This window comes from Cottoperca gobio, chromosome 1, assembly GCF_900634415.1.
Source record: "Cottoperca gobio chromosome 1, fCotGob3.1, whole genome shotgun sequence".
NCBI classification, from domain to species: domain Eukaryota; kingdom Metazoa; phylum Chordata; class Actinopteri; order Perciformes; family Bovichtidae; genus Cottoperca; species Cottoperca gobio.
The window spans coordinates 3,959,529-3,973,795 of NC_041355.1; the positions used below are offsets into that span (position 1 = coordinate 3,959,529).

A 14,267-nucleotide genomic window follows, 5' to 3' on the forward strand; every position below is an offset into this window, starting at 1 on the left:
CTCAATCATCACTTATGGCCCTGCGTCTGTATTTTGCTGCGTTAGGGACGTTTCTGGGCGTCTACCTCTATAAAAACTAGCAATTGTACACATCAAAGAGGAAACACAAATATAGCGAGACGAAACACCAAGCAGACAAAGCTTGTTCTAAAACCAGACAAATCCTACTCACGTGTCTTTAATCGTAGTCACAGAGAACCTTTAAAATAATAAGGTCTAAGTTTGATGTGTAAAGTGTGCACAGTGCACCTTTAATTATAAACACTAAGTTGCAAAGTGAAAAGCAAGTTAAAATCAAAACATCTCTTGAAGTGCAAAATATTTTTAAAACAAATAATGATCTTGTAAGTTTTCTCTGCACAACAACATTTTGCTCTTTCACTACAAAGTCTGAGTTCTACCCGTGTAAGCTTATCAACAAGCTCGTTATCTTACTTAATTATCTTTGATGGAGGAACCTTTAAACATGACAAACGGTATGAGTGGTGCTGATATCAGTAGTTTATTGTATGTTAAGTCCAACACATTCAAAATAGAAAGGGGGGGGGGGGGGAGAGAAAAGAAAAAATAAGATTCTCCAGCTGCAACACTTTTGTACTAGCAACAAGTAAAGGGTAAACACAGTACAAATTAAGATGGCAGCCAACTGTTTACCACGCCTGCTAAAGAAGGTACTTCTGTTTCCATTCAGAAAGGTCTGGAATGATTCACAATGAGGATCCACTCAATTTACAGCTTTTTCCTCTTTTGAGGATCCTTTAAAAGTTTGGAAAAGAGTGTGTCGTTGAAAACCTCAGTGAAAAAGAAGAACTATCCAACTGTAAATTTATAACCTTTAAGTATTTTTACCACCACTTTGATGTAAAAAGCACAAATCGGTGAGAAAGCATGATGGCTCTTCTTCGTCACCCTCTTCATTGCTCATTGCTGTAAAAGTACGATTGCAGTAAAGTCTTCAAGTTAAGCAATTACCTGACAAAAAAACATTCGGGGGTAGAGGCACCCATGAGAAAACACTTAAGGACCAAAGAGCTGTAATCTTTCTGTAGTTTCAGGTCAAAGACTGATGGTAAAAAATTAAGAATCTCTATTGAAAACTAATCTCACATCTGAAAATATTTAATCTCAACTACAAAGGGAGAGTAGCCGAGCATTACTGTTGAAAATTACATAAAATATGCCATGTCTGTACACATTTAAACTGCAAGAGAGCATATATTCTTTTAACGCAGATGAGCACTAACACTTTGTGTTTTCACTGCCAGATGATAAATTTGGAAAACCGGTTTTCAAAATTAGAGATTGTCCGAGAAATGTTGTAAATAGTGCAATACCACGGGACAAGGAAGACCTCATTCGTATATTTGCTACATCAAATTTTACGTCCCATTTCAGTGCAAGATAAAAAAAATAAAAATAAAATAGGTAACATCTCGTTTGTCATGTTTTCCTTTCCAGCTGAAACTAAAAGGTCTTCCCTCCCGACAGAGTGGTAAAAAGAAAATAAGCAAGAGGACAAGAGGGAGACGATGACTAGGGCATTCAGATCAGACGTGCCTTGAATGGGGGGGGGGGGGATTATATATGAATACAAATAAGCACAATGAATAATCGGCATATGAAAATACAAATGCGTAAATGGCTAGAAAAGTGAGCACAATTATTTGCTAGTCTGTCGGCTGGAACTATGGCCGGCACAGATCATTACACAATTGTAGCTGAGAAAAGAAAAAAGAAAAAACAGCCCGACAACTTTGAGTCCAGGGATTAAACCAAGTGCTACCATGAGTCGCAAAAACTATGGTCCGATTGCAAGTAAAGAACAGAAGCTGAATCACATTGTGAGACATTTACTCTTTACCTTAGATCACTGAAATCACGGTTCTGTAGAGCTATGATTTCTTAAACCAAGGAGCAAGCATTTCACTGCCACCATCTTTAATGTACCTTTTGGGGGGGAGGGGGGAGGGGGGGTTGTTCTTCAGATGCACCTCTTAACCATTTAACATCAAACAGAACTGGAGGCACCTATCGTCTCTACAAAACCCAGAACAGACACAATACAAAACAAATGTACAAAACTCACAGCAAAGCATCTTAGGTAGTAAAACAGTATGGAAAAAATGAAAAATGCACCTGAAAAATTAAAACTTGTGAATACTGCAATTTGTTTTTCTATCCATTCCCAAAAAAACAATAGTTCAAAATGAGCAGCTCAGTATTAGGAGGCAGAAAGCTCCGAACCACTTTAGTAAGACTGGAAAAGGTGAAATAGAAGGCACCATTCATGCTTTTTATCAAGTCGTGAGAGAAATGAAAAATATATACAGAAAACAAAACATACAGTAAACTATGATTTTTGCTGTACATTTATTCCGTTACGCCGCACTTAAGCAAGGAAGGGAGGGAAGGTGTCGCGGTCCAGTTTCGCGGTCTAGCTGGCAGGGAAAAACATGAAGAAAATCAAACTTGGAATCAAAAGAAAAAACAGAGCGAGCCGCCATCATTACCACCTCTCTTCTATTGTTCTTTGTTTCTTGTGTATCCTTAGTCCCCCCACTTATTTGGTGAAAGTCCAGGATTTGAGCTTTTTTATATTTTCATTTCGATTTATAAATGAGGAAAAAAATATAATGTAGATTTGCTTGTCATCTTGTCCATCCAGCAGTAATTGAAGCGTAGTTTTGGGTCAAAAGTGTGAAAAGTACATTGTTCACAGCAGACAGGCTGCGGGCGAGGCCTGCCCCGGAAAGTCGTATCGCTTTGAGACAAAACAGGTCTCTCCAGCTGCGTTCCGAGCATGGATGTCAATGTAATACGACAAAAGTACCCATTAGTGCATATTGATGAGTGCATTATGCAATTTTGAAGCAGTGGTCTCTCAAAAGGAAAAAGTAAAGGCAAACTTTTCCTCTGGAACTGCACAAATTTTGCATCTCACTCTTTTCCAACAGTAACGGGCAGAAAACTACCATATAAAATGTGCAATAGAGGGATTTCGTGAAGCAGCGCCCCAGTTAAGTCAAGGCATATAATCTCTTTTCCAAATGATGGGCTGTATTATCGTAGTTAAAAGTCTCATCAGTCCCTCCTAATGTGGCAGATTACTCCTGGTTGGTTCGCCTTTTTTCACAAATTTACAAATTAAAGTTTGTGAATTCTTGAGATACCCGAAAAGGATGCTCAGCTCACAACTAATAAGTGAAATTTCTTGTTTGCTTATTTTTGTTTTGTCTATTTCACAAACAAAAAAGGTTGACAGGCTGTGTCACATTCCAAAGCAAAGAGGGAACAAAAAAATAAAAAAATAAAACAAAACAAATATATACGTTTATACATGAAGATTTCTTTTCGTTAACGAGAACGGTTGAAGATGAAGAACACTGTACTACTTCCACACTGCAGGTGGTGCTCTTCTCAGCGGCGCTGGGTCGTGAAGCGACCCTCTCCCTGGCCACCAGAGCCTCTACCGGAGCCCATGCCAGGTTTCGGGGCCATGCCGCCTCGAGGAGGTGGTCCCCTCCCGTCGCGTTCTCGCATCATCCCACTTCCCACGATGCCTCTTGAACCTCCGGCGCCCCGGTCGTTGCGCCTCATGTCCCGACGCTCGTCTCCTCCGCCACGGGTCTCTCGTTCACGCACCGCCCTCGTTTTCTTCTCCTCGACATTCAGACGCACTTCGCCCCGAAACATGATGGGCTGCAGGGAGAAAAAGCCCAGTCAGTACGGAAGAAACCAGAACTGAATATTTCCCCAAATCAATTTCAGAACCCACATCATTCACTGGTTTGCACACACAAGTTTGTCAATCCGTCCCAGACCCCATGTAAGCACTGCTGTGTCACATTGGGTTGACCTGACAAGTTCTGTGTCCCTGCCAGTGAAATTATTCATAGCCGAGGCTGTGTTCAGACCGAATTTAGTCCTACGTGAACAAATTAGACCAATCTGCAGTTGGGGTGAAAACACAGAAACTTCCCAAAAAACACAGCATTGTCCAACAACAAAAGTTAAACTTGACAAACCGCAACAGTACGTCAGATGGCAAGACGTTGGTCGAGTATTTCTAACGTTCACCTCCCAAAAGTGACAAGATAAGTTTGGTTATTCACATATCAAACACCCAGGTTTTCTAGGGCAGTTACTTTGGATATATATATAGTTTTGAGAAGTGTCAGCTTCCTTTTAGTCTGGGATATTCTGTGCAGAAAGACAAAACAGTCCTCATTCATGTTAATGAGACCAGTGAGTTTCCACCACAGAGGGGTTAAGATAAAGAAAGTGGGGTTGTCCCACTAAAGTGGATCCCTGCTCAACTTTTAACAATCCAGTTATTAATGAACACACTGCAATACCAATCAAATAAGTGCAAGCATTAGGTGTAAAGTAGCATTGTGCCAGTTCACCGTTTGAGATAGTTTTCCATGGTCGTAGAAAATGACCTCATAGCAGCATAAACAGGTCGTTGTCGTGTGAGCGTTTGATGAGCCTTCAAAGTGCACTTATTGGTTCATATTTGATCTGACCTGCAGCGACCAAACTCCTTGTTTTTCTTCTTTAACTCAATGAAACAGTTGGTCTGAACACAGCCTTAGATATCCATTTACTAACGACACAAGCATGATGTACGTTTTATAACAGGTTTAGGCATTTCCTGTGGGGGGTTTAACCCTCCTGTGCCTTATTGTAGAAATGTGTGCGTCACCAAACCACCACCAAATGAATGAAAGTAGGTAATGAAATTTCAATACATGCCCCTTCTACCTTGGCCCCCAGGATTCTTTGCACAGGATCAGAGTCGTCAAAGACCACAAATCCAAAGTTGGGCAGCTTCCCACCAACGCCCTTGGTGTTTATCCGCAGCTCAACAACATTTCCATAAGCTGCAAGAAGGAAAACAAAGATGAGTTTAATATTAACTAATATGTATATTCACTCAAAAGCTTTGCAGGATTTTTACATGACATGGAAAATATTTTGCCAAAAGTGGAAAAGGAAACTTACTCATGAAGAAGTCTTTGAGCTCGCTCTCGTCAATGTCATGTGGGAGGTTGCCAACGAAAAGCTGGTGACTGTCTGGGTACCGGACAATTCGCCTGCTGTCCATGTCACCAGATTCAGAATCTCCCCGGCCACCTGCAGGTCAGAACATTACATCAGCTCACATGCATCCAAATCCCAGAAAGTAGAAACCCATACCATGTGCAAGTTTAGATTTAGATGTGACTTTACCTTTGTTAACAAAACTTAAGTGTGGTTTCCCCGTTTGTGACTCCGAAGATGCAACACCATCTAATAGTGACACAGACGTGCTTTAAGAGTAAATTAAATGAAACTACTAAGTGATAAACCCTTCATTTGTGGAATGAGTGTTGGCGTTACCAGGCCTTGGACCCCGCTGAGTGAATGCCGGTCTGTCCCGTGTGCGCTGGTCTCTCGCCCGAATAGGTGCCGTGTGTGTCTCCGTCTTGGATTCACCTCTGGTCTGTATGGGGGAGGAGCGTCACACACAAAAAAGACTAAAATCAACCATACATCCTTTTCATAATTGCTTTTATATGCAGAGAATCAGTGTAGGTCACCCTGCCTGAGCTGGTTATGCGTTTTAGTCTCAAGTCCCGTTTACGGCTTTTCTAATTGCTTTGGGTAATTAAAGAAAAACAGAATTATAAAACTTCTTTCAGAGACAAATTTGGACCGCCATACCCCTTTTATGTTATTGTGAAATAATACATTTGTATTGGCTATTGTTCAATAACATTCAGGCTGTGGCCATATACCAGCCTGCGAAAAAGCTGTCCTCACCAATCATGGGTTTTAGCACACCCAATTTAAATATGTTCTTCCAGAGATGATTAAAGACACCATCAAAACCACAACCCTTTTAGAAGACTCATATTTAGTGACCCGTTTCTCATGTGCTCTGACAGTTGGTTGCTTACCTGTGAACTCGGACCTTTAACATGGGGTGACATTCCAGAGGAGGTGACTGTGCCGCTTGGGGGGAGGTTTTTACTGGTCACCGAGGCCCACGAGAAAGTCTGTGAGGGATGCAGTAATGCATGTCAATGTTTGGTCTAATAATTGTTCATATCATACGATTATGGGCAAGTCCATACTGGTCAGGTTTTGAGTCTGCTATTATCATTTAAGTTTAAAGTAATTAGATTTAAAATTAAATATGCTGCAAATATCTTTTAATGTTTTTCTTTTAATACATTTAGGGTACCAGGTAGAGTGCAGTGACAGATTTAGGTAACCTAGAGATAACCCTCCCCTGATGGAACAATCGATTGGTTGAAGAATAGGTAGAAGACCAAGATTGTTCTGTGGTCGACTACAGCTTCTAATAACAAATATACATCTTTCAACATATTGTAAAAGTATTAAATTAAACTCTTCCTGTGCAGGAGCAAATCTATTCAAGTTCCCCAACATCCATAACAAACAGCTTTTAATTAATTTGTCTTTTTAAATATGTAGCATCACTGAAGCATTAAACAAAGAACGCAAGTTCAAGGAGTCATTTTGGATCTTCAGTTTTGAAACACAAAGATCCAGCAAACTCTGACTCCTGATATTTTTATTGAAGGAAACCACTGAGAAGTTACCACATAGAGACACATCAGTCTCACCTTGGGAGGCTCCTGTGTGTTTGGTGGAGACGCCACAGGGACCGGTGACGGTGCTTTCTCCTCCATCTCTTCCAGAACCTTCTCAACTACTTCAGGCTTTACCTCCTCTGCCTTGGGCTCTGGTTCAGGTTCAGGCTCGGGCTCTGGAGCTGGCTCCTCCATGGGCTCCTCTACTCCATTACTGCAGAGTACAGATCAACATGAAGTCATGTCCACAGATAAACTAAAGTTTAAAAAATAAATACCTTCATGCATTTTTTTAAAAGGGGAACATAAATATATATTTTTGCATACGTGACAGGGTGAGGTTCGTAATAGGTGGTGCTGTTAGGGCTTTCTTGAAGTGTCTCAGGGGACGCCTGCCTCTCCTCTGGCTCCTCTTCAACTTCCTCCTCTGATTCTAAGTGAGAGAAAGCAAAAATCTTGGAAATTATTTGCATTAGCACCCTCACATTTAACCATAAAAACATGAACTAAAAACTCAAATAATAAACAAGTCCGTTTGGGATATTTGTGAACATCTTACCTTCGTCAAGCTCGGCTTCAGAGTCTCCAAAAACCTCATCCTCGTAACGGAAGATGTCATTGTGGACGTAAAACTTGTTGGCCACTGAACCCTAAAGAAATGTTCCATGGAAACCGTGTCAATGACATCAATCGTATTATTTATAATTTTGAGTTGTGTCCAAGGTTGGCGGAAAAGCCTTAAAAACATTTGCAATAACCAACTTAAGACGCTTATTGTAATTCATGCTGCTTCAGCGTAAGTCGCAGTGACTAGATCTTCTGCAACAGCGTGAGCTCTGTCGCTCACTGTGCGCCGCTCACCGCAGGAGTGGGAGTTAAAATATATACACTTTCACATTCTTGCTAATAGATACTGATTCATAATAGTTTTGTATAAATAAATACAGTTAGATATATAATAAATAACAGTAAAAACTAATAATTATATATCTGATTCTTCTGATGTGTATAAACATACAACATAGAAAAAAGTTAGAAAATGTTTGTCTCTGCTGTCAATTAGAGTTCTTAGAAAGAAAACAGGTCAGACTTAAAAAAAAACCAATAAAACAAAAAACTGCAATTGGTGCATCTCTAGTTTAAGCCAAAAAAAAACAAACTGATTAATATAATAAGCCATAAATCTTAAGAAATAATTGTTTTTTACTGTTATGAATCAACCCTCACCAATGTCAGTACTGAAAAGTAGAGGTGATCTCACCTCTGGAGCAAGCACGAAAGTTTGCATAAACTTCCTCATGGGCTGACCATTGTTGGACAGCTCTCCGAGGACTTGCACCACCACCCCATCACTCAGTGTGGCATGGGCATCCACATGCCTGATCTTTGTGTGACACTCACTGAACTGCAGGGACATGACCTTCTTGTGGATTTCCTGAGAAAGGCCGAAACAAATGTCAAAATCAACATTTAATTAAAAAGATATGTCCATGCTATAAAATCTGATTCTCATTTACGTCAAGAATTTGGTAACGTTCTGAGGTCAACCAGTGTGTCGTTTACTTTCACATTCATTACTCAGCTCAACCTTGAAAACAGGGGTGATTTTACATATTTTTGTATCGGACTTCTTTTTTATCAGACTCAAAACAGAAACACTGATAAGGAAATATGAAGTTGATACAAAAACAGCATAATTTCCTCTGCCATTTATTTATTCCTCAAATGCTGCTAATGATTTATTATGTGCCATGTACATTTTCCTTCAAATAAATACTTATTTTATCTCCATTGTGAATAATCTCGTACCAGACACCTACTACACAGTATTTTCAATGTGAATCTTTATTATTGGGCACCTACCGCTTGCCCGTACACGGCTTCCGCAAGTTTCCCACTTGGATCAAGTCCTCCATGAACATAGGAAGAATTCCTCCCGTAAAACCTAATGGCAAACAAATATGACAGTTAAACAGCATTACCAATACCCACAAATGACGTGTCTCACACAACATATTTTGGTAATTACCTGTGCAGGAAGTCTGGTGCCTTGTTTAAGAGTGTGTAATACTGCCTCACAAACTCCCGCCCTACAAGCAGGGGACTTGGCTTCTCCATCACCATTTCTTTGGTAAACAATATTAAGTGCTGAAACAGAAGATAAACAAGTAATTAATTGCAATGACATCTAGAAATTTAAAACACTCAATTGCCATTTTATTGGGAACATTCTAAAAAATGATGTAGTTCAATACTACAGTTCTGCTATAACCCCTAACTTTATGAAGGTCATTTAGTTTATTTGATTTGAGTTATTTAGTGTTTGTTCAAGAGAGGTATTGATTGAACTTCCTGGTACATTTGGAGGCTGTAGTGTATGCAGCTGGTGAATTGTACTGCATTATATTAAGTTTTCTAATATGTTATCCTAATATCATATTACTCGTTGTGACCCAATACAATTCAACAGCACCACATACTAACTAAAGCCTGAAATAATGACCATAAAGTTGAAGCAACCCATTTCCGAACCAGTTTAAAACAAAACATTGACATTTCAACTTTCATAAAGGTTGGATTTGTTGCAGAGCTTTAATATTAGACTGTATTAGTTGCATGTAGAAGCACCAAACGAATTGGCAACTGAGTATAGGAGATAACGATATGTAAAATTATGCTTTGGACTTCAGGCCATTATAAGTTCATAGTTGTAGTCGTGAACATTATGCTTTACTACAGGTAAACATAGATGCGTTTGAGTAGCTAGAACAGGAAGAACAAAAAGGTGAATCCCTCTCCTAACATAATACGGTTTCACTTTCTTTTGCTCACTAGGCCCACGTTTCATCTGACCCATATCAATCATATAACAGAAGCAAGACAGTTGACTGTTTAGCTAGCTCGCTGGCTAACACACCAGCTAACAAACAACTGCGCCATCACGTTCATCCAATGAGACAAAGAGGGAAACCGGCTGTAGATAAAAAGGGAAGCGACTGAAGCAGTTCAAGTCTGACAGCGGACAAAACGAACTTTGCCACAATTAAATCATACTTTTAAAAAGTGTTAATCACATAGAGGTTGTGTGTTCAACCCTTTGTAGATAAGTGGAATATTGTATGAGCTAGGCCTCTCATGTCTATGCAAACAACATTTTACAATTTCTCACATTTGTCGCATGTACATTAGCCCTCCGACCTGACCGATTCATAATTTGCATCGTATGTTCCCGTCCTAGACATGTGCCCAAAACTGTCAGCAAAGCCAACATTATCTAGACTGTAAAAACATCGGAAGGAATATATATTCTTTACTACCGACCTCTTCGCTGTCATTTTAAAAGGCTAATGCTAGTCCGGCAAACGGAAAGGAACGCCAAGCTTGCTACATTGCTAGTTCACTAGCTAGCATTAGCATAAGCTAACTTGTGGCGTCGTCGTTTTTCTTTCAGCCGGCTGTCACTTTTACAATGTGCGGGAGTAACACATTTCAAGAAACACATTGGTATTGTCGGTAAACACATACAATGGTTAACTGACTAGAGGTTAATTCGCTGCAATTATCTCTCTCTCTCTCTCACACACACACGCACACACACAACTAATGCAAGCGGGGAAAACCATCAAGCCGACATAACGTTGAGCCCGGCGAGATTAGCCATTGTAGTGCACCAATAAAGTGTGTCCATGTTATGCCCATGAGGCCGAAATTGACATTAACTACCAATTTATAATTAATGGTATCATAATCGATACAACCCGTAGGTAATATAAAGTTTATTCAAACTTTAAAATAAAATTACACCTAACGTACACTGTCTGACGAACCATTATCAATGAAACAAGTTGAGTGCTAATGCTAGCTCAAAGAAAACAAAGGAAGGCAGATTTGACAAATATAATTGACACACGTAATTTTTGACTAAATAGCTAATGTGGGATATTTGTACAGTAGCGGCACGCTTTGTTGGCAACTTTGAAGGATTACTGCCGGTCTAGCGAGCAGTCGTGGTTTTGACCAGACAATGCAGCTAACATTAGCTGGTACGGTTAGCATGTCAGCGGTCTTATAGCTTAGCTTGGAGGATGGTTTACTTACCTTATGAAAGACCTATCTATGTAGACAGAATTATTATGTAATAAATATCTACGAGTGACCGGCTGTAAAATGTTTTGAAATATCCCAGGTGAATATAATTATATTCCCTCTCTTCACTAAACTAACAGTTTATGATCTCTGCTGTACCAGAGATTGAAGATTTAAAGTGATAGGTTCTATTTATTGTTTTACCCCTGCAATCTGGGGCAGGGAACCCCCATCACAAAGATTCAGCCAATGGACTGTTTACACTAGGCAACATAAATTATGACGTCATACAAATAACCCCGCCCCCTGAACTTTCTACTAATGTTATCTCAAAAACACTGGACTCTAGTAGTATTGATCATCATTCACACTCGTGTTACTTTGTAGTAGTAGCAGTAGTAGTAATTTATTTAGGTATTTATTAATATATTTAAAACAATAATTTACATTGAACATTTCAAAAACAGTTCCAAACGTTTCAGATAAAGAAATAATAATAATAAACATATGTCAGTTTCATATATGTTAACTGCCTTATTTTCAAGCATTTTTTTAAATTGGCAAAGTAAACTACACATTCCTAATTCCTTGTGACAAACTGGATTAGTGTTTGTTTTGTATATGTTTCCCCATACCACCACACAACAGGAATGTATTTGTTGTACTCTATTTTATTCTATTTAATTATTGTGTACTCGCCACTTTACTTTCTTGTTCTTTTGCTGTAACAAGGTAAATTCTGATTCTGATGTATGGAACTATGAGAGAACAATACAGTATAGTGAGTTCTGAATCAACATATCTTCAGTTTTATGTAATACCTATTGTAATGGTTTTAGACACTTTTCTTTTTGCATAATTTTTTACACAGAAATATACTTTCATACCCTTTTCTATTTCAGCATAATTTATCATAGCCTACTTTTTACTTGATTATTGATTTGTTGATTACCATGTATACACATTATACATGTGTAAATGTATGTAGTTTCTGAAAGATTGCTCTTTTGGTACACATCTCCTGCCATGGTTTTGAAGTCACTCCAGGTTTTTACACATAAAGATAAGTTTACTCATCAAAATAATTACATCATAACCCTGATGATAATTGTCATCTCAGATTTGGTTGAGTTTAAACATTTTAACAGAAAGACTGTTTAACAAACTCCTCATGTGGGATTTGAAAGAAGTGGCCATTTCTGAGGCAGACGGGTGTTGTGAAATGTGTTTTTGAATTGCATCATAAAATATGTAGGATCCGGCGTTTTTGAGGCTTGACTCAAACTCCCAACTAAAAAGTCAGGATATCTCAGTATCTCGCTTCAATTTCGACTATTCTCTTTTTAAAGGGTAGGATCACAATTTTTCAAGTCTGTCTTAAAACAATAGTCATGTGCCCATATGAACACTGAAACAGGTTTTGCTCGCTGTAATCGTTCCTCCTGTTCATATTGGCCATTAACAATGATTCCTTCTTAATGTGCTTTCAATGTCAATGATTGGGGACAGAATCCACAATCCTTGTTCTGAGTAAAAGTATAGAACTTTATCTGAAGCTAATATACCGAATCCTATTTTCTGGTGTTTTCTTGTTGAATTGCAGTGGAAGGAAAGCAACAAATAGAGGGAAATTTGATGTGTTTGTTATATGTCTTTTAAGCTACTGGATGCCTAAAAGTATCTATCTATCGCTCTCTCTCTCTCTCTCTCTCTCTCTCTCTCTCTCTATCTCTCTATCTATCTATCTCTCTCTATCTCTCTCTCTATCTCTCTCTATCTATCTATCTATCTCTCTATCTATCTATCTCTCTCTCTCTCTGTCTCTCTCTCTATCTATCTATCTCTCTCTCTCTCTATCTCTCTCTCTATCTCTCTATCTATCTATCTCTCTCTCTATCTATCTCTCTCTCTCTATCTATCCATCTATCCATCTATCTATCTCTCTCTCTCTCTCTCTCTCTCTCTCTATCTATCTATCCATCCATCTATCTATCTCTCTCTCTCTATCTATCTATCTATCTATCTATCTATCTATCTATCTATCTATCTATCAATCTATCAATCTATCAATCAATCTATCTATCTATCTATCTATCTATCTATCTATCTATCTATCTATCTATCTATCTATCCATCTATCTATCTATCTATCTATCTATCTATCTATCTATCTATCTATCTATCTATCTATCTATCTATCTATCAATCAATCTATCTCTCTATCTACCCACATGATTTGACTAAATCAAACTTGACTTATATTGGTTTCAGATAAACTTTTAAATATATTTTAACACAGAGTACAGACTGAGGATTTTGTCCCCCACCATTTACATTGAAAGCACATTAGAAAGGGATCTTTTAATAAGGGACAGACTATTGATTCAAGACAGGCTTAAGAAATTGTGAACCTATCCTTTAATCTCTCTTATGCCACTAGCATGGCTTAAAATTCAATTAAATGCACATCACGTATGTGGTTTTGCATAAATCATAATCAAAATCTAGATGTTTGATCAAATGATTATCCCAAAAATGCAAAACAGTACCACAAATTTATGAAATTAGGTCACCTCACGAATGGTCATTGCAGCTGCAGAGACTTGCTCGAGTGAATGACAAACAAAAGGGATAAGTAAGTTATGAAGTGATATGTAGTTCTTCTTTATCAAACTGTCCTGGAAAACAGGTCAATACGACCCATTCAAGAGAGCAACGTTTAGTGTCAAAAGTACATCGAATGATAATAAATAATCTCAACTCTATCACTAAAAACAAATGACCAGTTTTATAGATAGCACATTCAGCAGGCAAATGTCTGCAACATAACAATTATAATGTGGAACATCACTCACTCCCAGAAGTCAGTCACAGTGAGGGGTCAGCTATGAAGCATAACCTGCATACATTTTGTGTTAAACAATATTTGTGCTTTGATATATAATGTACACACATTTAACAATTAGGATGCATAGTTCCTGATGTTTTTAGTAGTATTGTCACTGGTGCATAGACCCAGCTTTGAGAAGTCTGGGTATTAAGCGCCACCAAGTGGTCAAACAAGTTTTGGGTAAAGCAGACAATTCATGTAATCAATGAAAGTATTATCACACCATCCAATGAAATAAGAACTCTTACATTTGAAACACATAACAAAAGTTTATGTTATGTTGGTACGCTGATTAAAATGAAACAAACAATTTAATCTAATGATTAAATGTACCTCAACAAGTGATGTCGGCCTAACTGTCAATAATTCGACCAGGCGTCATTTATAATTTGAGGAGGGTTGGGTTTATAGAAATCTATGGAAACTGCTACATTGAGATTTTATTTATATGAGATTTAATTCCATGTTGCAGCACTCTGCAGGTTGGATGCTTTATTAAAAAAACAAGTTGTTTGATTCTTGATCTAATCGAATAGCTGGACACTTAGTACATCAAGAAAACACCATGCAGCTTTGGTTTTATACCTCAAGTGCCTGTAACAACATTTAAAAATGGCCTTTTACTCAGTTTTTTTTTTGCACCAAATTAAAAATCTGCAAAATTTTTATTGCAAGGAGCGATAATCTCT

At 38.3% G+C, this 14,267-nt stretch overlaps 1 protein-coding gene across 4 annotated transcripts; it reads right to left on the minus strand.

Annotated features, from left to right (window-relative positions):
• Positions 1-685: 685 nt before the first annotated feature.
• g3bp2a (G3BP stress granule assembly factor 2a) lies at positions 686-10,868 on the minus strand. Of its 4 annotated transcripts, none has more exons than XM_029432750.1 (13): positions 10,701-10,868; positions 8,632-8,750; positions 8,466-8,547; positions 7,864-8,037; positions 7,162-7,252; positions 6,930-7,035; positions 6,636-6,816; positions 5,943-6,041; positions 5,383-5,485; positions 5,233-5,292; positions 5,005-5,136; positions 4,765-4,883; positions 686-3,699 (listed from the first exon to the last, which is right to left on the minus strand). In XM_029432750.1, exons 2-13 carry the CDS (start codon positions 8,724-8,726, stop codon positions 3,418-3,420), a joined length of 1,524 nt encoding a protein of 507 aa, XP_029288610.1. In that variant the 5' UTR covers positions 8,727-8,750; positions 10,701-10,868; the 3' UTR covers positions 686-3,417. The 4 variants fall into 4 exon arrangements, with proteins under 4 accessions (XP_029288610.1, XP_029288605.1, XP_029288625.1 ...); XM_029432745.1 differs by having other exon boundaries at positions 4,756-4,883; XM_029432765.1 differs by lacking the exon at positions 5,233-5,292.
• Positions 10,869-14,267: the final 3,399 nt, after the last annotated feature.

Excerpts from the sequence above, each read along its gene's own strand:
- g3bp2a (XM_029432745.1), bottom strand. The coding sequence starts at position 8,726 with ATGGTGATGGAGAAGCCAAGTCCCCTGCTTGTAGGGCGGGAGTTTGTG. Across the intron at positions 5,293-5,382 it reads TCAGCGGGGTCCAAGGCCTG|ATGGTGTTGCATCTTCGGAG; the intron begins GTAACGCCAACA and ends TGTCACTATTAG. Across the intron at positions 3,700-4,755 it reads TGGGGGCCAAGGTAGAAGGG|CCCATCATGTTTCGGGGCGA; the intron begins GCATGTATTGAA and ends TTCTCCCTGCAG.